We start from the raw sequence: 25,227 nt of genomic DNA on the forward strand, positions 1-25,227 counted from the left end.
AATTTCGTGACAAAATAAATTTAGTAAATGATGATGTACAGATGATGTACATGTTCACAAAATAATAAGAATCATTTAAGTGACAAATTTTAGGTTAAAACGTGTCATAATTATGGCTTATTAACCATTTAGTATTCTGTGAAATGAAATAAAACTGCCAAAGCTAAATCTCTTCTCATGAATCGGCGAAACCTTTGGATCTGTGGAGGGTTTCGCCTTTCGGTCATAGTTATAATGTTTCGGTTCTCTCCTTATTTTGTACCGTATGCAATGCTCTAAGGAATTGTTTAACATAATTTGGCACAGTGGCGTAGCTATACTATCTGAGGCATATAATAAAATCATTGGATGGGGCCCCAGTAAAAATAGCCACATTGTAATTTAGTTTTCATAAATAACTGGATTAATTATCCAACAATATGATTAATATTGTGTGCATTTTAGTTACTATATTTCTAATAAATTAAATTTTAAAAAGCTTAAATATTACATATTTATAATAAAATAATGATTTAAACCAGACATTATTCTAATAAATAGTTAGAATTCCTCTAACATCATACGTCGCTAGCCCGCCAACGTCACAAAAAGTACATTTTGGGTCAACAAAATACGGGGATTCCCAGTGTCTTTAGTTGCGCCTCCATACTTCCGTGACAAAAATTGAGCAACCAATGGAAACGTTCAAAATGGAACTTTTTTTAGAAATCTTTGAAATCTTAACAATTCATTTGACCATGGTTTAGTCACTTTTATTTTCAGTTAATAACCAATTTAATTCTACATTATCAGTTAAAATTACAAAATTTGTAAAAATAGACTTGGCTGTACAGGGTGTCTTCTCTCGGCCTATATAAATTAAGAACCAAATTAAAAAAATAAACATGATACATGTTATTGTTTTCTCTATGAATGAACTGTATTAAATGACTTTTAATTGTTTTTCATAATTTGCAAAACAAAGATTTCATAAAAAAATGGTTACCAATTCTTCAGTTTAAAAATATAATAATTTAGGAGTGATTTGCTTTAAACATGGCTACTATGATAAAAGAAAAACGTCGTGAGGTAATAATTTATAGCAGAAAATACATAGTTATCAACATGAAAACAGTGCTGATTTACGCAGTGCTTAGGTTTAGTCATAACATTAAATTCCCTTTATTTTATATTTTTGCTTCTATAAATCGATCAAATTTTATATATTAAATTAATGTAAATATGTGCCTTTTGATAGCTTACTGTCGGTAGTAAACAAACTATGTTAATAAAATTCTCAGACTTACAAATGTTTGAATTTGTAAAGGATGGAAGTCTATAAAAACAAAAATAATGTAAAAATGATAGCAATGTCAATATAGAAGCAGCTCAGGATAGCTAATACTGCATATTTGGCTTCTTTTAGTACAGTGGCATCGATTGTGATTTGATACAAAGTGATTTTCTTCTGCCTGATGTGATGCTGCATTCCTGCAGAAAATATACAATAAGACAAAGTATATAAAGTCCTTTTTTTCCAGAAAAAGAAAACTAAAGAGAAATTGAGTAGTAAAAGTACAGATATTCAGCTATCAGAGAGTGATGTTGTTGCATGTCCAAGCTCAGATGCCACTATTTCTCAGACCCTCGAATTAGTGATAGACACAAGTGATAAAACTTCAACAGTTCCTATTAAAGTTCAAGATATTAATGTAATAGAAAGCAAAAGTGAAATTAAAATCTCGGAAAGGAAATTGGAAATGGTAGAAAGCAAAAATGTTGAAGAAGTTAGTGAGAATAGTAAGACTATGACAGAAACATATAAAGAATTAAATTCAAAATTGGAACGTTTGATTATACCCAACCAGTGTTTTGACATCACTGAGCAAAGGGAATATGAACTAGCTCATCCAGATGCATATAATACAAGAGTAAGAGACTGTTTAACAAATGAATCCTCTAACTATTCTGTACATACAAATGAAGAAAGCATAGCAATAGAAGAAAGTGGTATTAATAATATAGGCCTGGCTGAAGCTTTAACACCTTCAGCTCCTATGTTAGAGGAAAAAGTACACAAACCACCTCAGCAGTCAATGTATGAAGTTCCAGAGAAAGTTGAGGAGCCAAGAGTTAAGTGTATTCCATTAGAAGAGGCAATTAATTTATTTGCCAGGAAAGAGTTTGAGCTTATAAAATCTTTGAGTGAGAAGGAAGAAACTATTGTTGAAGCTGGACCTTCATCAGGGCCTGAGCATCCTTTGGTTGATCTGCTGTCTACATTCAGGTTATAAGTGTTATGATTTCATTAAAACTTATATTCATCAAATAGGTCAATTAACACATATATGAAACTAAAATAAGACTTATCACAATAATACTATGTTTGTGGTAGGCAGCGGCTTGGCTCTGTCCCTGGCATTACTGAAGTCCAGGGGCGACGGTAACCACTCACCATCAGGTGGGCCGTATGCTCGTCTGCCTACAAGGGCAATAAAAAAAATTTTAATAATAATACTATGTATTAAAATTTTATTATTATTTTTATGTACTATCATATTTTACTGAAACCCTCAGCCTTCAAAATGTGAATTCCTCCACCCACTAAACACAAGGTTGAAGTTTCGCTTTTATTGTATAACAACTTAACTTTCGAATGGGAGCGTCTAACTGCTTCATGGCCAAGAATGGTGAGATAGTATTTATTCCTGAGGACTTACAATATGCCATTTCACTAGTAAACAATTAGACTCATGTTAATTTGTGCTATAAACTTAGTTCAAGTAAGAACATCAGGACAAAGACATCTTCAGTTTTTTAGATATTTGACAAGTTTCATCTGTAGAAAATAAAAAAATATTTTCTAAAATTTTTTAGTTCATCACTTAGAGCTGTAGAAAGGGAACGCACGAAAATAACTCTTGGTTTTATCGAAGAGGAGTCCTCCAGATCGAGACTATGGTTGATTGAAAAACGTTACATAAAAGCAAAGGAGCAGTGCAGATGTGGTGCCAAAGTATATGTGCAAGCGTGGTATGAACATGCACAGCTGTTGAAAGAAAAGCTTCCTGCAGCTAAGCTCACACTAGAAGGACTGCTGAGAGACATAACGGATTCATACTGTCATCATCAACATGAAGCCTTGTTAGCACATTGTGAGGTAAGTGTTTCATAACTCTGTTGCCTATGTTCTCTATTTAAATTAAATTTCAGTTTAAGTTATGTAGTTTGGTCTAGAATTTCTCAAATTTAAATAGTGTTACATGCTGGGGTTCGAGATAAATAAAAATTCTACCAGAGTACAACTTAAAAACTGTATTCAACACTTTGAACCTTCGATCAACAATAGTAACTAGATAAAGGGACACGTACAAAATTAAAGCAAAAGCTGTCCGCATGAATATACACATAAATAGCTACATTCGTTGACTAACAAACGGAGAAAAAAGTTTTGAAACACTTTTACGTTCAAACTAATTACAACTATGGCACCTACTAATAAAGTCACAAATCTCCAAAACATTATCTAATACTTACGATCATTCGTCACATAAAATTAGCAAAGCAATAAATTACTCCTGTCATTTACCAATAAAAAGACATATGTTAAAGAACTTTTAATGTTAAATCAATCTTAAAATGCAAGAAATAAAGTAACTTTTCCCTTAATTGCTCTGAGAACTAACGACGTTTTTTTTTATTTATTTTTGCTTCTTGAAATGCCGATTTCTGTTTACTACAGGAGGTAAGGAAGTCGCGCTGAACGCTAAAATAATTTATTAATGAATTAAAGTAAAAGTTTAGTTGTTTAATTTTTATCTTTTGGAAATGTATGTTTGTTAGTATCTATACATTACTTATTACTTTATTAGCGTTACGTTTTTGTGTAATATATATTTTTATAGTATGTTTTTAAGTTTTTCGCGACCAGTGCGCATAATAAAACAACGTTTAAACGGTTTCAAGCGCGGTATTTTTATTACAATGTTTCGGCCACGTTTCAGTAGCCGCGAGCACGAAAGGCAAAAATGTCCAGTATCAATAAGCGGAGATCTTAGCTGGCTTATAAAAGTCATCTCTTGTTTCTCTGGCGACAATCGAGATCCATTCTGCACACGTGATTGCTAGGAAAGCTAAAATAAAAATGGAAAGCTAAGTATCTAATGAGAGTCCAACAAACAGACACAAAAGCAGCATTAACCAATTTTAACCAACTAATTTCGAAGTACTGCTAACAAATTTTAAAAAATTATTACAACACAAATCAACTCCATGCATTTACTGTTCTGTTAAGCAAAAGTTTGTCCATGTGTTGGCCGAGCCTTGGCCAACATTTGTAGCGGTGGTTAAAAATCGGTAATTTTGTTCAAAATTTAATATTATTTATAAGTTTAAAGCTTAAAATATAGTTTATACTTCATGTACTTACCGAAAGTAAGATACTCCGGCCGTTAAATTGCTTTTTCGGGCATTATTTTTGCAACTTTTGAATACACATTGCGGTATTGTGAGACGGGTTGACATTGGCTGTGTTTGAAGTGAACTAAACAAAATAACAGCTCACATTTCAAGTGAGCTGTTATTTGACGAGACGGATTTTCTGCACCGACCCGAAATCTAGTTACTATTGTTGATCGAAGCTTTGAACACTTAAAACACTCTTTTTTTTTTTTTTTTGGTCAGGTGGAAATCGTCTGACTTCCACCCTCCCCTGGGGATGAAGGGCGGGGCATGTCGGAGTCGAACTGACTAAAGCCTCCTGTCGCTCAACAACCCGCGTCCGAACCTCGCACGAGACAGAACCCATGAAAAGGCAAAGGGGGGAAAGTGAAGCGTTTAGTGCGGAGCACATCTCTCCCATCACCCTCCCCCTCGGGACGCCGGACTGGCGGTCGTCGGCGCCACGACCACCAGCCCGCCTAGATGGCGCCGGTTAGAATGGGTTATCCTACGGAATACCCCGCTGGGTCAGAACCAGCGTGGGTCGAGGATAGCCGGCCTTCCATCACCCGGATGCTCTTGCGTAAAACGCGTGCAGAGCAGCTTGCACGTCGTCTTCTTAGGCCCCCTCCGCCGGTCCCCAGACCGACATGTGAAGAGGACCCGAAACCCTTAGAGGGCCAGGGCTTGGCCGAGATCCGCCTCCCTGGCCCCCGTCCGACGGCGGCGGGCTTGCGCGTCTCTCACGCGCCCCGCCGCCTCCTTCTGCGAGATGGTGCACTCGCAGAAGTCGAGCATCGCCTTCCACGACTCGTCGTCGCCGAGCATCGATGCCACAACACTCGGCAACGACAAGTCGTTTCCTATTTTTGCGACAAGGACACGGCGCCACCCCTCCCATGCGGGGCAGGCGACGAGCGTATGCTCTGCCGTGTCCAAGTCGTAATCACAATGTTGGCACTCTGCCGTCGGCTCGGCTGTGATCCGGTGCAGGAACACACCGAAACAACCATGCCCAGTGAGCACCTGCGTGAGCCGGAAAGTGAGGCGTCCTCTGTCACGATTCACCCAATCCACAAGGACCGGGCGAATCGCCTCGACGGTCCTACGACCAGCCGAAGGATCAGCCAGCCGTCTGGACCATGACTCCAGCACGGACCGCAGAGATTGGGCCCTCCGCGCTCTGACCACACTGGGGCTGGGACGCGCCACGCCCCCGGCACGAAGGTCAGCCCGCCACTGATAGTCAGCGGCGAGCGCCTCCGCTTCCAGAACCCAAGGCGGCGTCCCAGCCAGTACACACGCCGCCTCAAAGGAGATGGTGCGATAACCACGGAACTTAAAACACTCAACAAACACTTTAAAACTCTCAATTCGCTTCTTCCGCTTCGCTTCAGGTGAACCGTTCGCTGTTTCGCTTCGAGTAATTCCGATTACTAACTGACTGCGTGCATTTCTACAACGCTTTTATAGCCAATACCTCATCCCTAGAAATATCGAAAATATTCCACACATCTCTAGTAGTAGTTCTCGCTATTTGACAATAGATAGCGTTGTACTTCTCGGGCGTTCTAGGTGCCACTAGGTCCTTCGATATTCGTTCGACTATTCGGCGATAAATGGCGTTACTCTTACCGGCGTAACAATAGTAACTTTACCTTTATTATATCAGCAATAGACTTAATGATTATTATTGTGTAAATTAACATTGTAAAAAATGAAAGGATTATTTTCAATACAGATTGAAGAACTGCTATCTGAAATAGTGAAAAGCTCTAAAAGTGAGATCCGCGAAGCGTTATCCCTAGTGCTGCAAGCATTGAAGCTAAGTGACAGTTCACCAACAGTGCTGTCTATTGCTCTACTGCGATGGGCGAGAGCACTCAGTACTGCATTACTGGAGGGCAGCGATGTGAGGCAGCTGCTGTTTCTCATACATCACTTGTTCAGGTGCCAAAAAGTACTCACAGCTTGGAATCTATCCTGATATAGTAGATACTAATTGGAGAATGGAAAGGTTTACCCAATATAATTTAGAAGTCGTCGTGGCCTAAAGGATAAGACGTCCGGTGCATTCGTATGTAGCGATGCACCGGTGTTCGAATCCCGCAGGCGGGTACCAATTTTTTCATACGAAATACGTACTTAACAAATGTTCACGATTGACTTCCACGGTGAAGGAATAACATGTGTAATAAAAATCAAACCCGCAAAATTATAATTTGCGTAATCACTGGTGGTAGAACCTCTTGGGAGTCCGCACGGGTAAGTACCATCACCCCGCCTATTTCCGCCGTGAAGCAGTAATGCGTTTCGGTACGAAGGGTGGGGTAGCCGTTGTAACTATACTGAGACCTTAGAACTTTTATTTCGAGGTGGGTGGCGCATTTACGTTGTAGATGTCTATGGGCTCCAGTAACCACTTAACACCAGGTGGGCTGTGAGCTCGTCCATCCACCTAAGCAATAAAAAAATATATATATGGCATTTAAGTGTAAACGTATTCTAGAAATACTTTTAAGATAAGATTTATTTTCATAATCAATCTGAAAATTATAATGCGAGGGGCGAAAGGCTATTTGTTTTAAGCGACATTTCGCTTTTTACGCGATGTTTATCTTTGTAATAATTAAAGGTGCATTTTATTTGGTATAAGCATAAACCGTTTGATGTTTTTAATTGAAATTCAATTAAGTTTACTCTGTTCAAACAGCTGGAGATGTTTTTTTTTTGTGATGGTATTATTTCCAAATAATAAACTTTAAATGGCCCCTGCAAAGTTGCAATAATGTCGCTTAAACCAAATAGCCTTTCACCTCTTGCATGGTTGATATCACACGAAAATGAGATGATAGAAGCAATGCTAGTATTCTTGTGGATTAACAGCTGTTATTTTATTTTTTTACAGACAATCTCATTCAGTTGAATGGGCGTCATCTTTCATAAACTTGGCAGTTCAGGACAGTGTGTCGGCTGCACAGATGATCGCCCTCCTGGACATCCTGCTTGCTCTGCCGAAGGCCACTCCGGAGCCTGCTTTGGAATGTACTGAGGGTACGCTTTTGGCATGGTTTCAAGTTTTTTTTTAATTGCTTATATGGGTGGACGAGCTCACAGCCCACCTGGTGTTAAGTGGTTACTGGAGCCCAGAGACATCTACAACGTAAATGCGCCACCCACCTTAAGATATAAGTTCTAAGGTCTCAAGTATAGTTACAACAACGCATTACTGCTTCACGGTAGAAATAGACAGGGTGGTGATACCTACCCGTGCGGACTCGCAAGAGGTCCTACCACCAGTGGTTTCAAGTATTCGTGACTTTGAAAGTTTTTTTACCATATTTGTTATTTGCAACATTGTCATTCTTTTAAGTAAAATGTTTAGCCATTTATTCCAAAATAATATCTTATATACACATGTTTCATCAAAGTCAGGGCCAGACTTGTTTTAAAAAATGCATTTCAAAGCTTGATTAAGATAAATATGATCAGTATTATGTTCCACTGATGTGAAAAAATCAAGGCTCGTCATGGAAGCTTCACTCGGAATAATTGTAATTAATACGTTTTTATTAGCTTCAGACGTATGTTTGTTAGTATGTAATGGAATCTTTGAACATGATTTTGACCCCCTTCAAAACGTCGAATTAACTCAAAATTTGATATACTTATTAAGCACCGACGACAATTCAATATTTAAAAAAAATATTGAAAAAATTGAAATTCAACTGAAAAATTAATAATAAATTAGTTTAAAAAAAAAAGATTTTTTTAAAACAAAATCATTTTTTCTTATACTTTTTTTTATTCAAATTTATTAAGATTTATTTTTTATTTTTGAGTGGGAATTTCTATAAAAGCGTTTTTTTTTTAACAGTTATTTATTTTATTTTTATTATCAGAGAGCGAAGATGCTTGGGAGGAAGTGGACAAACATGGCGCCGGTGGTGCGGTCAGCGAGGGTAAGATGCGGGAAAAGGATATGTTGTCACTCCTGAACGCCTTCCCTCTGAGAGACCTGGTTGCAAGGCTGGTGGCCATTACACACGCGGTAAGTAATTGTTTATTGAAATTAAATATTATCACATAATTTAATTAGTACTTTCATACAAAATAGTGAATAGTGATTCGTAATTAATTATAATTCGTTAGTAAAAGTATAATGTAAATTGAGTAGTATGAAGGTTAATTATTGTAATTGTTTAGGATATAAAACAAGTCCGCGAATCGGAGTGGGTGGATCGCGGCGGCGGCGGAGCGGTGCTGCGCGCGTGTGCGGGCGTGCGCACGTGGCTGCACGTGCTGCGCCGCGCCGCCGCCCGGCACGTGCACTACACGCGCCTGCGGGCGGCTCTGGCGCACCTCGCCCGCGCCGCCATGACCGCCCTCTGCTCGCTGCACATGCGCTCTAGGTTATTATATTGTTTCGTGATCTTGAACATTTTCATTGTTTTTGTTTCTCAACAAATGTAGTGAAAAAAAAAATCATCTGGTATATGATATTATTGTTCTTTTAAAAAGGTAACTCTAAGATGGATAGTAGATAGAATTCTGTAAGTATTTGAAGGGTTTCAAGAACGGTTTGCCGCGTGCCTCACGCACTAAAAAAATACCTTCATAAACTATAACAGTAGTGGTATAAAAAAACACAATTTCGTCTACTTTAATGTTTGTGATATTTGTTTTTTATTGCGTATAGCGACCCGCCCTCGCTTCGCTTCGGAAACATTAAAACACACATGAAACCAAAAAAAAAAAAAATTAAAAAAGTAGCCTATGTTCATCAGGGACAATGTCGGCTTCTAATGGATAAAGAATTTTTCAAATCGGTCCAGTAGTTTCGGAGCCTATTCGAAACAAACAAACAAACAAATCTTTCCTCTTTATAATATTAGTATAGATACTAGGTGCATCACAACATGAATACCCCAACCCACCGACTTTGATTGTTGATTGCTCTAATGGCGAATTTATATACGCGGTTTTGGTATCTACATGTGCGAGCTTGTAGCACGCCCTACCACCAGTGAATCGATTATTCTATCGATTCGATTCGATTTCTAACGATTTAATGTAATGTGTATACAGACACCTATATCGGGATGAGTTGAAAGAAAAAATCGATGCCGAGCTGGAGGCGGTGTTCGCAGAGGGGGTGAGCATGTCCAGCGCGTCGGAGCTGCCCGCGCTGCCCGCCGCGCTGCTGGGCCGCCGCGGGGCCATGGACTACTGCGTGTGCCACGCCGTCTCTCTGCACGGTCAGCACGGACTCATGGAATTTTTTTTTTTTTTTTGGCTTAGTTGATTGTAGATCTCACAGCCCACCTGGTGTTAAGTGGTTACTGGAGCCCATAGACATCTACAACGTAAATGCGCCACTCACCTTGAGATATAAGTTCTGAGTTCTTAGTATAGTTACAGCGGCCACCCCACCCTTCAAACCGAAACGCATTACTGCTTCGCGGTAGAAATAGGCAGGGTGGTGGTACCTACCCGTGCGGACTCACAAGAGGTCCTACCATCAGTAATTATGTAAATTATAATTTTGCGGGTTTGATTTTTATTACACAATGTTATTCCTTCACCGTGGAAGTCAATCGTGAACATTTGTTAGTACGTATTTCATTAGAAAAATTGATACTCGCCTGCGGGATTTGAACACCGGTGCATCGCTAGATCTAGATGCACTGGACGTCTTATCCTTTAGGCCACGACGACTTCAAATCTTCGACTTTTGTATGAGCCGAAGTGGAAAATTCCTTAGGGCCGTTATGTTTAATACCCCCTCCCCCTGTAAACACAACGTATGATTATTTCGCGGCAAAAATAGCTATAGCGCTCATATGTCTATTTAGTTTCGTATTTCGTCCTACCATCTTGAGACATGAGGTCGAATTCTCAATTGTGATGTTCATCTGTGTGCTTCTCGATCGGGGAAAAGTTAAGTCAAGTATGGAGTTGGAACAGCGCCCCTAGCGACAAACTTAGATAAAAGTAGACATGCCAAGTTCTAATTCGTTGAGTTTGTGTCTTAACATATCGACGCTTGAAAGGCAAACGTGACTAAGCGACAATGCGTGAACTTTACAGTAGACTAATTTAAAGTCGAAATACCTGAAAAAAAAATCTATTTTAACGAATCTAGCTGTAGGATTGAAATGATTTTAATAGACCTAGAAAAAAATTTTTTTTGTGCATCGAATATGGTTATTGCCTGTCATTTATGTATAAAGCAGTTATTGTCGCTTAGTCACGTTTGCCTTTCAAGCGTCGATATGCATTTGCTCATTACAATGTTTTTCGTTTCAGCCGTGAAACCGAAACCTCTCGAGTCGTTGTCGATGGAGTTGCCGGTGTTGCCATGCGAGAGTCGAGTCAAGATAATAGCGCACGCGGCAATAAACCGCGCACACGACGAGCAACTCGCAAAATTCGTGCTAGAGTTTTTAATTCAGGTAAGTGCGTCAGTGGTGAAAGACGTTTGAATTCTGAGACTGACCTCTGTCGAATTACAATGGTTGTAATTCGACAGAGGTTTTTTTTAAAGGATTTTATGACCCGGTAATAAAGACCTTTAGGTCATGTCTTTAAATTTTAATTTATATTCATAATTTTATGAAAAATGATAATATGGAGTGAAATGAATGAAGATGATTAATTTGAGACATTAATCAACTGGGATGAAATGAAATGAGATGAGATGATATTTGATGAAATATAATCTCAGTAAAATGCTGGTCATTTATTGAGATTTTTTCAGTGGACATTTTGGAGGATCCCGAGAAGTTACGTCCAGCGGCTTTGTTTTATTTTCCCACATTTGTGCATTTTCATAGATATTAAAACAGTTTATTAACTGTTTATTATCCACCGTTATTACAAATTTAAACCTGAAGAAACACTAAATAGACAAAATAAAACAAATCAAACAACTTCACTCCTCGCGTTCCCGCCAAAAAGTCCTCGACAGAGGTATAAGATATCGGGCAATGATTAACACGTAATGCGTTATCTTAGATGTCTCGATTTTTTATTGTAGAAGGGCTCATGGTATGCGAAGCGAGAAGCCGAAGTTAAAGTGTAATAACCTTCAAATCTGTACATGGTAGTCCGGCTAGGAATAGTCAGGGTGGCGGCGCCCACTCAGATTAATGCATTACCCGTCTCTAGTAACATACCCTTACTTAAGTATGCTACTCTGTCTGACTGGTGTCTTTCTCACCATAGTCTACCAAATTACAATTTTTTTTACTGCTTAGTTGTGATGTTAAGTGGTCACTGGAGCCCATAGACATCTTCAACGTAAATTCCAACACCCAACTTTGAGATATGGATTCTATAAAGGTCTCAGGTATTACAGTACAACGGCTGCACCACCCTTCAAGTCGAAACGCATTACTGCTTTACGGCAAAATTAGGCAGGGTGGTGGTACTTACCCGTGCGTACTCACAAGACATCCTACCACCAGTAATATTTAAAAAAAAGGTTCATTTATAGAACAGTGAGATAATTTTGATTTCTTATATCGTATGGTAATATGTTATTCGCCTTAATGTAGTAATAGAACTTCTCCCCGGCATTCTATCTATCAGCCAACGTTGGTTCATACTGTCGCTGGCTGTAGATCCAATTTACCAATCCTCGCGATATCCGTGACCGTAGGAGGAAGGTCGTAGATCAGGAGTATCCAGCGGCCTAATTGATGCATATCCAGTAAGTTTACAGTAATTCTTCAGATCGGAAACCAACGTAAGACTGAGGAATGTAAAGGTGCCTGTGACAAGGAAGCCCAGAAATGCCTCCCGACACTGTTGGCCGCGCACCCGCACTTGTACACGACCGCGCTGCACACCTTGGCTCAGTTGAACGAGAGTAAGTATTGCCAGTGCTCAAAAACGTAACGGTGTTGCCGTATTATGCATAGAAAAATATTCGAACAGTATAAAATTAAATTTATGTTTGTTTGATTGTAAGTTTCATATGATTACGGTCCAACGCGTGATATAATTAGTGGAGCGTATGGATATCATGAATACTGTACCCCTTGAGACATAGGGTCTAAGTTTCATTTGTATAAAAGCTGTCCCACCCTTGAAATTTTGAAATATGTTCCAATTACTGCTTCGTGACAAATATAAGGCAGGACCTACCTGGTATCTACTCGTGTGGGCTACATGACGTCCTAACTTTACTGGTGGTAGGACCTCTTGTGAATCCGCGCGGGTGGGTCCAACCACCCTGCTTATTTCTGCCGTGAAGCAGAAATGCGTTTCGGTTTGAAGGGTGGGGCAGCCGTTGTAACTATACTTGAGACCTTAGAACTTATATCTCAAGGTGGGTGGCGCATTTACGTCGTAAATGTCTATGGGTTCCAGTAATCACTTAACAACAGGTGGGCTGTAATAGCAATAAAAAAAAATAAAGAAAATAACACCAGCAATAAATTAAAACTTTATTTTTTGCTATTTGCGTTTGAATTGGTACTTCGCTTTGATATAATGCTCAGTATCCTCACCATTATGATTACTTAACGGATCTGTAGACTACTGTTTATCGTAAAGCTGACAGAGAGTTGGTCCTGTGGCAGGGGAGCCGGTGGACGCGGCGGCGGTGGCGGCGCTGGGGCTGAGCGCGTGGCGCCCCCGCGGCGATGACGTCACGCGCGTGCTGGACGACTGGGCGGGTCGCCGCGCGCCGCTGTCGCTCCTGCTGCTGCAGCTGGACTACACGCCGCACACGTCAGCCATTTTTTTAATTTTTATATTGCTTGGATGGGCGGATGAGCTCACGGCCCTTCTGGTGTTAAGTAGTTATCGGAGCTCATAGACATCTACCACATCAATTCCGCCAACCAACCTTGAGATATGGGTTTTAAGGTCTCAGGTTTTACAGTACAACGGCTGAACCACCCTTCAAACGGAAACACATTACTGCTTCACGGCAAAAATAGGCAGGGTGGTGGTACATATCCGTGCGGACTCCCAAGACGTCTTATCACCAGTAATATCTTAAAAAAGGTTCATTTATAGAAACTGTAAAATAATTCGGGCCGTAATGCAATGTAAATGCAGCCACCCACCTTGAGAGATAAGTTGTAAGTTCTCAGTATAGTTACAACGGGTGTCCCACCCTTCACACCGAAACGCATTACTGCTTCACGGCAAAAATAGGCGGGGTGGTGATACTTACCCGCGCGGACTCACAAGACGTCCTACCACCAGTAATTGAGTGTTTTGTTATTGACTAGTAAGGCTACATACAGGGTATACCGGTGGTCGGACTTCTTGTGAACCCGGTTAGGTACCGTAGAGCTTATATATCAATATCAGTAGTGACATGTACGTCCTCGATGTCTATGGGTCTTTTATAACCTGAACTCGATCACCCGTCTAAGCAGTTGTGGTGTAGTTGTTCCGTCTATTGTATTCAAAACTGGACCATATTTCCTAACAAGTAATGACGATGATCTGCAGCGGGATGTCATTAGAGACTCAGCTGAGCATCTGCAGCTGGCTGGTGTCGTATGCGGGGTCCGGTCCGGCGCCCGAGTGGTGCTGGGCAGTGCTGCGGCGCTCCGCCCTGCACGGCGCGCTGTGGGGCCGCGCCGCCGACCCGCCCCCGCCCCCTGCCCGCCCCACAGAACCCTTCGCTATAGCATTCCAGTTATTATCCAGCTCCTGGGGACACTCCATTCCGCTGGTAAATTAAACTTTTGATGTGAATACATTTATTACATCCTCTGAAACTTTTTCGTCTGTGTAGCATGTCGCGTGACGGTCGGCCGCGGAATAGGGATAAAGTGAGAGGCGCTCGTCAGAGCAGCCAAGGCCAATATAGCGGCTTCTATAGTTCGCAGCAGCTGACTGTGTACTGTATAGACTATTACTCATTTGTGCCCGTGCTCCACGCTATTTTGTTTGTGTTTGTCAGTGTTTAATGTAAATGTTGTTTGTCGGAGTTAAATGTCTATAATGTGAAAAAAAGTTTCATTGTTACCGTGGTTTCATAAAACCATACAATCCCTTTTTTAGTCTGTGCGACTGTTAACCTGTAGATGCGCCCGTGGACTACTCTAGTCAGGGTTCGACTGACGGTGTTCAGTTTTGTCTCTACCTAACTTCCTAACTGTCGATCGCACGTGTTACTGTGTCGAAGTTATCGCTCGTTTGCACGAGGGACAGCCGATGCAGTAAGGGTCATGTGTCGAGGCGGAGGCGGCTCAGCTGGGCCTGTGTGTCGGCAGATCTGCGCGGAGGGCGTGGGCGCGCTGTGCGAGCTGGCGGCGGCGCGGCCCCGGGACGCCGCGTGCTGTCTGGCGCCGCTCCTGCTGGTCATGGCGCACTCGCCGGAGTCCGTCTCCCTGACGCCCAAGTAACCGAACATATTCACGGACTGAACGAACTGAATGAAAGACTGAATGAACGACCGAATTAACGACTGAATAAAGCTAAACATTAAATATGTCATCAAAAATAACAATATAAGTAAAGAAAACAAAATAAACCCAAGAATTTACGGTCTCACATCGCAGGGTCGTTGTGGCACGACAGCGGACGGCCCACGTTTTTAACACCTCACACCTCAAGTGGGCAGCATTTCGTGTTGCGAGGTCTATGGACCGCGACAACCACTTGACGTGATATGTGTCTCTTTCTCTCTCCCTCTACAGTTGGACACATTATGGACCAAACTGTTAACGTTAAACAATAATCGACTGTGTATTATTACTTTATTGAAGAAATTCTGTTTTTCGAAGATGATTCGCGCCTACGTTATATCTTTTCTTACCTAACATTAGTGTCGATATCTGGTTAATGAAGTTCGGTCCCGAGCCCGTACACGTGGCCGGAGCCCCCTCCCCTTGAATCTACTTGGCTTGTAGTTGTGAAGCCGCAACACACGCAAACACACACACACACACACACACACACACACACACACACACACACACACACACACACACACACACATTTGAGAATTACAAACACAATAATATTAATAAAATACTAAATGAGTACAACAGGTGTCGCTCAAAGCGCAATTCTTTCGAACCAATAAACAAAATAAGAAATTTGCAAGAAAAGTGGGTAAGTCGATATATTATAAAGGGATTTTTTATAATTTTTAGGTTCGCGGAACTGTTCTCGATCCTGTTGAACGCTCGCCCCACGCTGGTGCAGCGAACACTAGGTCGCGGCGGAGTCGCCGGCTCTGAGATTCTCTTGAGACTCTTCTTGGAACAGCTAGAAAACCATGAGTGAGTAGACCGGACATGTTTCTCTGTTGGCCACGAAGCTCAAAGCAGGATCTCAGTGATTCTAGTGATCCTCAACAGTCTTCAGAGTGAAATGATGAGAATTCACTGAGGTTGCAATGTTCAGCTATCTGTGACTGACCTCACACTCGTGCTCTTTTAAAGCTAGCACTACAGGTGTAGTTCCCTGGTTGAAAGTATTGACTAACATTACTGAATACAGATAGATAATGAGGGTAGTAAGAAAAGTATTTTGGGATGCACTATGATAACCGGTGACGCATGTTTTTTTTATGCAAAACAACATTAAGGCCGTATGGCTCCAGCACCCTTTATCTGGCGTGTCAGAGTTAAGAAAAATTTAGTTTTTATTCGGAGCAATTCAAACATATGCTGCACGTGTATCAACGTGTGTCAACAATCAAATTGTAATTAAATGTAATAAGCTGGATTTCTCAATAAATAATTCTCTAACAGTAAACATAAACATTAGTATTCTCTTTCCCGAATCCGAAGCCGAAATTCAAGCATCTGTCAAATACGTTGTGTTCTGTGATAGTTACCCGTTACAAAAGTATCGTACAAAATCTTTACTGGATAGGGCGTATCGTAAGCCCGCACGGGTAGATACACTCAGTCTAGCACACAGTCCGTCAGCTTTCTTAGCGGCCAATGCCAACAGTGGCAATATCCGCAAAAATGAGAAAGCGCTCTACAAAAGAAGCAATCAGCTATAATTTTTTTTAAGGGATTTTATGACCAGGTAACTAAGACCTTTAAATCATGTCTTATATTTTAATTTATATTCATATTTTTATGAAAAATGATATTATGGAGTGAAATGAAATGAAGATGATTAATTTGAGACATTAATCAACTGGGATGAATTTCATTTCAGTCCATATTATCATTTCTCACAAAAAAAAGAATATTCATTATAAGACATAACTTAAAAGTCTTAGTTACCAGGTCATAAAATCACTTTAAAAAAAAAGCGACTGTCCCGACATTTTGGATTTTTTTAAAACTTATTTAAACCTCGATTGATTGTTTATTTTGGCGACATTTAGGCTGTTGTACTTTGCTAAAACATTGTAAGGAAAGGAAGTGTAAAATGGTCAAAATGCGGCATAACATCAAAAGAATATTTTTCCTTAACCTTCCATAGGTTTTCTCTTCCGTCCAAGCATCGGTCTCTGAGGTAAGTAGATCAAACATTAATATTTGGATTAATTTTAGATACACGTCCTCCTGATTTTACAAGTTCTCACTTTTTGCACAATTCCGACCTGAATTATGCAAAAAGTGTACTTACTTAATATTATTTTGAAGATTGCTTAGAACTTTGTTTTTTAATTTAAAGTAAAACAGCTTCATACGTAATACCTGTGTACAATGAAAGCATTATTTTTTTAGGGCTAAAGTTTGGGCTAAATTTTGTTTTCCTGATGGTGATTGGACATCCAATGAATCGTTAGAAAAGTTGAACGCACAGCATAGGATGCTATGTGGCAATCATTTTGATGATTCTTCATATACCAGCAGCAACAGGAAAAGACTTCCATCTGAAGCTCAAAGTATACTTTCCCAATTAAGAGACGAACAGTGTAGTCCATCTAAAGCAAGTCATGACATCCAAGTGAGTATTTACATAGTTTACTTTATAATCATAAAAATATTACTCAAAAAATTATAAAACAGTTTACGGGCATTAAACTTCTTATCTTGTGATAATATTCCATAAAAAATCAAAAAAAATATTGATTTGTATCCTTTTCATATTGAAGAAAGTCTTCTCCCAAGTAAAACATATTCACTTATCCTATATAGAATAGGTAGATATGTTAGGATACACTTGGGGGATGTAGATAATTAATTTATTCTGATGTAGTTATATCACATTGGTTATCTTGACATAGTAATTGAATTCCAAATTGCGAAAAAGAAATAAACATCACTTAAAAAAAATTTTTTTCCAAAATAATAATATAATAAAATAATAATAATTTTTATTTAAATTTGAAATTTGTGATTTAATTATTTTTGTATATTTTCCAGGAACCATCAATAAGCAAAGGTATTTTGAAGGACTTGGACGAGAAAAAGTTCACTGAACTTACACCTAAAAAGCAAAAGCTGCATAAGAGATGCAGAAAAACCTATCTGAAATAATGAGGCTCTAAAGAAAGTTTAAAGGTGTTAAAAAATCCAAAAGATCTATATTAAGTGTACTAACATCAAATGAACCTACTAATGAATTATTAAAAAGCAAATTAAGTAGTTCATTCTATTTACTATTACAAAGCCAACTGAACAACATTCCAAGAAAATTAACTGGATGGAGATGGACACTGGATGATAAAGTGCTAGCCTTAAGCATTTATAAGAAATCAAACTGTTGTTATAGATTATTGAGTAGGTTATTTTGCTGGTCCAATTCATATTTTATGTGAAAGTAACGAAGAGCTAGGAGATATGCCTCCTTAGTGTTCTGGTGAAATGTGCAAGCATGTGCTTATCTTTGCGGATTTATTGTAAAAAAGATGGCACTCAATTGTACTCTTTGTAAAAGTATTATGCTAGCAGACCAGAACACTTAGGTATGTCATTTGTTTACATTGTTCAAAGAATATGACGATGTTAAATGTAGTTTAAATTACATTCAGTACAGATTTTGTAAAATGGTTGAAAAGGCTGCAAATTTGGTAAACAATTATCTAAAAGATCACAGTCACACAGAAAAAATTAAAATGAATTTATATACTTTATTAACTGAAAATTTGGACAAATATTGACTAAAGGGATGTGAAGAACATTACGCAGTCAATATTGAAACAATTATGAAAAGTACAATTGCTATCTGTTTAAAAAGATTTTGTAAAATAAAAAATGATGAATTTATAGAAGAAGCGTCCAAAAATCATGGAAGAGAAAAATAAATATATTGAAAAACGTTTAATATTAAGTGATTATGTATGTAAAGTGTAAATCGATTAAATATTCAACCATTTCATTAAATTATAAAAAATGCATTAATTTTATTGCAATTAACTTATATTGCAACTTAACTATTAATTGCAGTCCTAGTGGTAAAACAATTGCAGTTAACTCAGATTGTTAACAGATTATTTACAAAACATTTATGCTCAACACATTTGTAAATTTAAAACAATACGTTATTGTCAGATAACACCTTTTCTAATTCTACAAGAAGCTAAAATTAGTATGTTTCTAGTTTAGGAGTCATTAATCATCAATGAATGATAGATTTTCATGTTTATAATTCATTTTTTTCAATTTTGTCAGATAACGCCCGTGTTCAGTTACTACGTAACCTCATCTAATTAGTTACGTTTCAATGACGTGCCTTTCAAGGATATTTTATATTAAAAGTTTCTCTATGTGTAAAAATACTGAATTATTATAAAAAAAGTAAAAAAGTCATCAAGTATATAATTTATATATATTTATTAACGACACTATAATTTTACCACACTAAATCTTTTTTATGAAACAGTTAATTACACTGTGGTAAACCTTTTACAAATAACGTAGATTTTCTCATTAATTTATTACAGTAAAAAACTTAATTCTAATTTTAAATCTAAAATCTAATCTAAATGTAAATTTTATATCCTTTAAAATTATTCTGCCGCCACGCGCAGTGCTGTATATAATATAAATACTTAAATTGTTAATAAGAATATACATTAAGACTTTTTGTTTTTAATTATGGTAGCTTAATAAAATTGTTACCCATGTACAATCCTTGTTTTATTTCTCTACATGAAATTATTCCTTAATTAAATTCTCTACTTGCATACCATTTTAAATTCTCGCGCCATACGTTAGTACCGATGGCATTAACTAGAGCGTTGGTGTAAGCATTTTTTTACTATGAAGCTGTCGTTCTTCTTCGCTAGAAGTAATAGTGTTCTGTGGTCTAGCACGAAGCCTACTTCTGCCAGTGCAAGAACTATTACTGAAGCTCGGTGCAGGTCGTACAACGTGTCCCGCGCGGCCGTGCTGTCGGTGTGGCTGCACGCGCTGTGGCGCGGCCCGCCCGCCGCGCTCGCCGTGCTGGACGCCGGCGCCGTGCTGTGCCAGCACTGGGCGCAGCTCGACGACCACGCCACCGCCATGCTGCAGGTGTGGCCAATAACTAATATACTACTTACAACCTATAAAGTGTAGCTTTAGCTAATAGGAATATCTGTATCAACGCCCAATAGTTTCCTAATAATAACACATTTAACTATTACTATGTAAAATAAAAATAAAACTATTGTGAATAAAATATGATTCAAACCGTGCTTAGTAATTATTGAAATTAATCATTGCATTATTCAACAAAAAACATATATTCACATGTGACAACATCATATGTACACCTGCAGTATAAGCACTCGTTTAAATGTTTCTGTCTACACTGCACTATTATACTATTTATTTTCTTATGGTACTAATCTCACAATGAAACTGTTTTAATTAATGTATATTTTTAAAATATTAAATTAAGTTAACTTAATATAGGTATGTGAATAAATATTGCACTATGTGAACAGGACGGAAATGCCAAAGAAATAACCGCGAATGCGGTCAGCAACGCGGCGACGGCTCCACTGCTGTGCGAGTGCGTGCTCCGCGCCGCGCACGCCCGCACGCAGCGCACGCACGCGCACGCCCTGCTGCTCGCCGCACTGCGGGCGCAGCACGCGGCCAGACAGCGGATACATGTGGACAATGCGCTGCAGGTATACCACTGCACCAGCCCTGGCTGTCAGTCATTAAAAGCCACGGCTCCTCAAAAATCACATAAAAATAAATAATAGTTGTAAAAAAACTAACAAAATACGCTTTTATAGAAAATCCAAGAAAAAATGATTTTATTGTAAAAAAAAAAATTCTTACACTATTTTTAATTCAAATTTATTAATATTAATTTTCTATTTTTTAGTTGGATTTTCTATAAAAGCGTCTTTTGTTAGTTTTTTTAAACTATTATTTATTTTTCTTTTTTTAATTAAATTTAAATTTTTTAAGTATTGAATTGTCATTGGTCCTTAATAAGTATGTATACCAAATTTCAAGTTATTCCGACGTTTTGAAGGGGGTCGAAATCATGTTCAAAGATTCCGTTACAAACATACATACGTCTGAAGCTAATAAAAGCGTATTACTATATGGTTTCCTACAGCAAATAGGATTGAAGATGAGCTCGGAGGAGCTGGTGATATATCGTGCCGGCAACGCGGTTTTGTCAGCCCCGCCGCAGCATCCCGCTCATCTGACGCTTTGGAGGCTGTTCATGCATCTCTATTTAGAACGAGTATCGGCCAACGCGTGAGTTTATTGTGAAATATGAAACTTATTCAAAGTGTTTTTCTGGAACTAGTCCAGAGTTGTTTATAATGATTTTTTGAGATGTACATGGAATGAGGTTCTTTAATGAGATCCCTTGTATAGGGCTGGCTTATCTATCTGTTAAAGTGTAGAAAACAGTCCGCCATCTTGAAGGTGCAGACTAAACGGCCATTCGACTCGAATCTTCTCTGGCAACATCTACAATGTACTTACTGTTGTAGCACCACAATGCGGGCTTATTCCAGGAACGACCCCTGTCCCGCGGCCGGGCCCCTTTTCTACAGCGGCATCATAAAGACACGCTCTCTCGGTCACATCAAGAAACGTCTCCAAGAGCTGGCGGCCCACCATAAAGCCGAAGCCGACAAAATAAAGGAGATTTTAAGTGACAAAGTCGAAATAAAATCCGCCGAAATTGCCAGCACGTCGCAGAGGGCCGACGGTGAGCTGTTTAAAGATCTGACCATCGCGGATTTGACCGGAGAGTCGAGCGACAGCGACTCGGGGGAGGGAGAGTGGGGCGACGGCGAGGGTGACGCCGCCCCGGACAACACAACTAGAAACACAGATTTCGATGTCAGTAAAATCGATCTATCGAACTACTACATCGGCGCCCACAAGTAAGTGCACTCTTGTAATATAGCTGTAATTGTTCAAAATTCATATTCAGTTGGATTTCTCACTAGTGTTTATAGAAGTACTTTGAATAACTGCGACATCAACGTCTTGTGAGTCCGGACGGGTAGGTACCACCACCCTGCCGATTTCTGCCGTGAAGCAGTAATGCGTTTCGGTTTGAAGGATGGGGAATCCGTTGTAACTAAATTGAGACCTTAAAACTTATATCTCAAGGTGGGTGGGTGCATTTACGTTGTAGATGTCTATGGGCTCCAGTAACCACTTAACACCAGGTGGGCTACGAGCTCGTCCACTCATCGTAAGCATTAAAAAAATCGTATTAAGAACTAAAATAAACAATGCAATGTCACAAGGATTAGCCACATATGAGCCATCATGTGTCTTGTATAAAATGTGTAGTTTTAAAAATAATTACTAAGAACGGAATAGTCGTTTAGATTCTGATATAAAGGGCATTAGTTAGATTACGTTTCGCCAGAATGATGCTGATGTACCTGCGCTGGCTGGAGGACGGAGAGCGGGTCACCGCCCGACAGCACCACGCCGACCTGACCAGCTTCATGACGCAGCAGGTAGCGTTCCACCACATTCTGTAAGGCCACCGCACAAACTGGGTTGTATTTTTTTAATAGAGGCTTGGGTTAACGACAAATTGGAAATCTTCTACCGAGCCTAGTGTTATTTTTTTTAAACTTAAGCTGATGGCCTTGAAAAGCCATTTCAGCGTAACTCTAACAAGTAGGTGAGCTCACGAGGCTCAAACCTGACGACGTTGCTAACACTAACTGTAGTAAGAGCAGTGCTTCACAGAATCTACCACCGGATCCATAACGCGACCCACTGAGAAGATCCGGCGAAAAATTCAGTGCGCTGTGTCTGTGGGTTAGTTTACTCGTCGAGCCTCTCGTCGCCAGCGACAGGTTCGGCGAGAACGGTGACCGGTGTTTGTGGTACCTAAAAACACCGTTAATTGATCTGGAAGATCCGTAATGACGTGTTTAGGGCGACGTCGACTGCTTACCATTCGGTCCGCAGGATCGGGTATGTAGTTAGCGGCGGTCACGATGAGAGGGTTCTTGTGCCGTGCCGCTTTATCGAATTGGAGTGTTGTATGTCGAGATTTGTGTATATATGTAAGCTTATCTTGAGAAAAAGGTCGTTAGCGAGATTCAGTCATCTGTCAAATAACTTGTGTTCTGTGATAGCTCCCCGCTACACAGGTATCGTACAAAATCTTTACTACACCCATTCTACCGCGACGCCTATACCCCCCTCACCTAACCCCTCTGATATCTCAATTGACAAACGAAATTCCAAAACCAAAAAAATATATTTAGTGTTTAGAAGCCGGCTGGCGTCACGCGCTGCGCCAGCTCCGCCCCCCTCCCGCGTCGGAGCCGGACCCCCCTCCGGCGCCCGTCGCCGCCGACCCTCCCAAGTCACAGTTTGCAGTCGGCCTTGATTCCATACTCAGTATCGGACAGAAATCACGAAAAAGGTATGGTTTTACCGGTGTACTTCTCACACGCCGTGCCCCAACCAATCGGATACATTTATACTAATATATAAATCTACATTGGTTTTTATGGATGTTCCGTTATAACTACTGAACCATGCATCGGATTGACTTGAAACTTGATATCCATATAGAAAATACATGTACTTAATGGATAGGCTAATATATGAGTGTTGGACTCCCTAATAATAATGAAAATAAATAATAATGTTCATTTTCAATGCCCAGCGAAGCGGGCGAGTACGGCTAGTATTTTTTTAAAGTATTTAGTAAAGTAATTAAAGTATGTACTGTAGTTATATGACCGGATTGATTGAATAACTTAGCCTTATGATTTGTAATAGCAAACTATTGATTTCATTAAATTACAAATAGTAGCATAGTTTTCATAATTTTTTTAAAATAATAACATAATATAGTATGTACTTATGTGACTTAATTTTTCAATTGTGCGTCTGTAAGTTCTCAAGTAGATGCATATTAAAAATAATAATATTATTATGAGCTTTTCAAATATTAAGATGTGTTTTTTTTCAGACGCAGAAAAAATATTCTGAAGCCAGTGTTGGAAGACGTAGAGTTCAAAGACACTCACCGTTTGATTTCCGCTGCAGAAAATCATCTGAATAAAATTAAATTACTGGCTAAGTAAGTGTTTCAATGGTTATAATAATATTTAACTATATCGATTTAGCATATGATTCAAAAGGCGCAGCAGTCGTTAAATTAGACAATTGAGATTCAGACCTCATTTCGCGAGGTGGGCGGCTGTATTTTATTTTTTTATTTTTTTTATTGCTTAGATTAGTGGACGAGCTCACAGCCCACCTGGTGTTAAGTGGTTACTGGAGCCCATAGACATCTACAACGTAAATGCGCCACCCACCTTGAGATATAAGTTCTAAGGTCTCAATTATAGTTACAACGGCTGCCCCACCCTTCAAACCGAAACGCATTACTGCTTCACGGCAGAAATAGGCGGGGTGGTGGTACCTACCCGTGCGGACTCACAAGAGGTCCTACCACCAGTAATTACGCAAATTATAATTTTGCGGGTTTCATTTTTATTACACGATGTTATTCCTTCACCGTGGAAATCAATCGAGAACATTTGTTGAGTACGTATTTCATTAGAAAAATTGGTACCCACCTGCGGGATTTGAACACCGGTGCATCGCTTCAACACGAATGCACCAGACGTCTTATCCGTTAGGCCACGACGACTAAATGCATGCACTGTGTGATGTTCTCTTTTCCATTCGGTCTATCACACGTCATCTCTGCACTCACGCCCTTGCTTCCATATCCGTGAGCTCACTCTCCTATGTATGCAATTAAAAACTACTACAACACAAGGTCCTGGAATAAAGTAATGGAGACTGAAACGATTACATACATTTTTGGGCCCGAAAGTAACGTGATGAAACTAGTATAAATTAATAGATTCAGATTCATCAGTACCTTGCTGAAAATTCTAAAAGTTTTCTCAATCTGAGAGCAGAGTTAATAAAGATTAAGTAAAAGTTAGGTTATGTTACAATCTCTATAAAAGAGCTGAATAATAACTTATTTAAGCATAAGTAAATGTTTATTATAAACAAATTTTTTCTTATAAAGATTATCGAATGGATATATCCATAAATGTCATATTATGAATGAATATCAATGATATATTATATCAGATATGGATTTACCTAAAAGGCGGCGAAAAAAATAAAACAACGTATTGTATACCTAGTGTATTCACCTTCAATTATTATTAAAATGTCGTTCAGGAAGTGCAGGGGGAACAATATTATCTTGGTATGTATCTAGCCCTTAGCTGGGCTAGGTACCATATAATACTGTCCAAGGGTCCAACCATATAATATAATCCAACCGTATAATACTGTAACACTGTCCAAGGGTCGACGGCCTATGGAATTGCTATGATTAATTGCTATCCCACAATTCACACAGCGATCCATAATTTCAACAGCATCCAATTCAACAATTTCAAGACAAACGTGTGAGCGATCTTCAGTGTCCAGTGTA

At 39.3% G+C, this 25,227-nt stretch overlaps 1 protein-coding gene and 3 long non-coding RNA genes across 5 annotated transcripts in view; 2 read left to right on the top strand and 2 right to left on the bottom strand.

Annotated features, from left to right (window-relative positions):
- The first annotated feature begins 895 nt into the window (after positions 1 to 895).
- Positions 896 to 25,227, top strand: part of LOC110385041 (uncharacterized) — a 50,923-nt gene continuing 26,591 nt past the window's right edge. The window contains exons 1-21 of one of the 2 annotated variants that reach the window (XM_038011525.2): positions 896 to 1,068; positions 1,521 to 2,266; positions 2,857 to 3,139; positions 6,161 to 6,369; positions 7,328 to 7,473; positions 8,322 to 8,470; positions 8,626 to 8,831; positions 9,508 to 9,677; positions 10,729 to 10,874; positions 12,157 to 12,292; positions 13,008 to 13,158; positions 13,894 to 14,119; positions 14,664 to 14,791; positions 15,549 to 15,677; positions 19,622 to 19,823; positions 20,240 to 20,428; positions 20,872 to 21,017; positions 21,284 to 21,658; positions 22,156 to 22,249; positions 23,015 to 23,175; positions 23,731 to 23,841. In XM_038011525.2, the coding sequence (XP_037867453.1) occupies positions 1,036 to 1,068; positions 1,521 to 2,266; positions 2,857 to 3,139; positions 6,161 to 6,369; positions 7,328 to 7,473; positions 8,322 to 8,470; positions 8,626 to 8,831; positions 9,508 to 9,677; positions 10,729 to 10,874; positions 12,157 to 12,292; positions 13,008 to 13,158; positions 13,894 to 14,119; positions 14,664 to 14,791; positions 15,549 to 15,677; positions 19,622 to 19,823; positions 20,240 to 20,428; positions 20,872 to 21,017; positions 21,284 to 21,658; positions 22,156 to 22,249; positions 23,015 to 23,175; positions 23,731 to 23,841 (4,136 nt within the window). In that variant the 5' untranslated portion in view covers positions 896 to 1,035. The remainder of the gene's footprint in view (positions 1,069 to 1,520; positions 2,267 to 2,856; positions 3,140 to 6,160; positions 6,370 to 7,327; positions 7,474 to 8,321; positions 8,471 to 8,625; positions 8,832 to 9,507; positions 9,678 to 10,728; positions 10,875 to 12,156; positions 12,293 to 13,007; positions 13,159 to 13,893; positions 14,120 to 14,663; positions 14,792 to 15,548; positions 15,678 to 19,621; positions 19,824 to 20,239; positions 20,429 to 20,871; positions 21,018 to 21,283; positions 21,659 to 22,155; positions 22,250 to 23,014; positions 23,176 to 23,730; positions 23,842 to 25,227) is intronic. The other variant, XM_038011527.2, reaches the window with a different exon arrangement.
- LOC134199026 (uncharacterized) lies at positions 3,930 to 4,621 on the bottom strand. The gene is made up of 2 exons (XR_009973345.1): positions 4,409 to 4,621; positions 3,930 to 4,112 (listed from the first exon to the last, which is right to left on the bottom strand). It is a non-coding gene; the product is annotated as an uncharacterized LOC134199026 (long non-coding RNA).
- On the top strand, positions 15,703 to 19,440 carry LOC134199027 (uncharacterized). The gene is made up of 3 exons (XR_009973346.1): positions 15,703 to 16,875; positions 17,091 to 17,313; positions 17,733 to 19,440. It is a non-coding gene; the product is annotated as an uncharacterized LOC134199027 (long non-coding RNA).
- LOC134199028 (uncharacterized) lies at positions 20,017 to 23,817 on the bottom strand. Its single transcript, XR_009973347.1, has 4 exons — positions 23,789 to 23,817; positions 22,172 to 22,267; positions 21,252 to 21,374; positions 20,017 to 20,451 (listed from the first exon to the last, which is right to left on the bottom strand). It is a non-coding gene; the product is annotated as an uncharacterized LOC134199028 (long non-coding RNA).

Source organism: Bombyx mori, chromosome 6 (assembly GCF_030269925.1).
Source record: "Bombyx mori chromosome 6, ASM3026992v2".
NCBI lineage: Eukaryota > Metazoa > Arthropoda > Insecta > Lepidoptera > Bombycidae > Bombyx > Bombyx mori.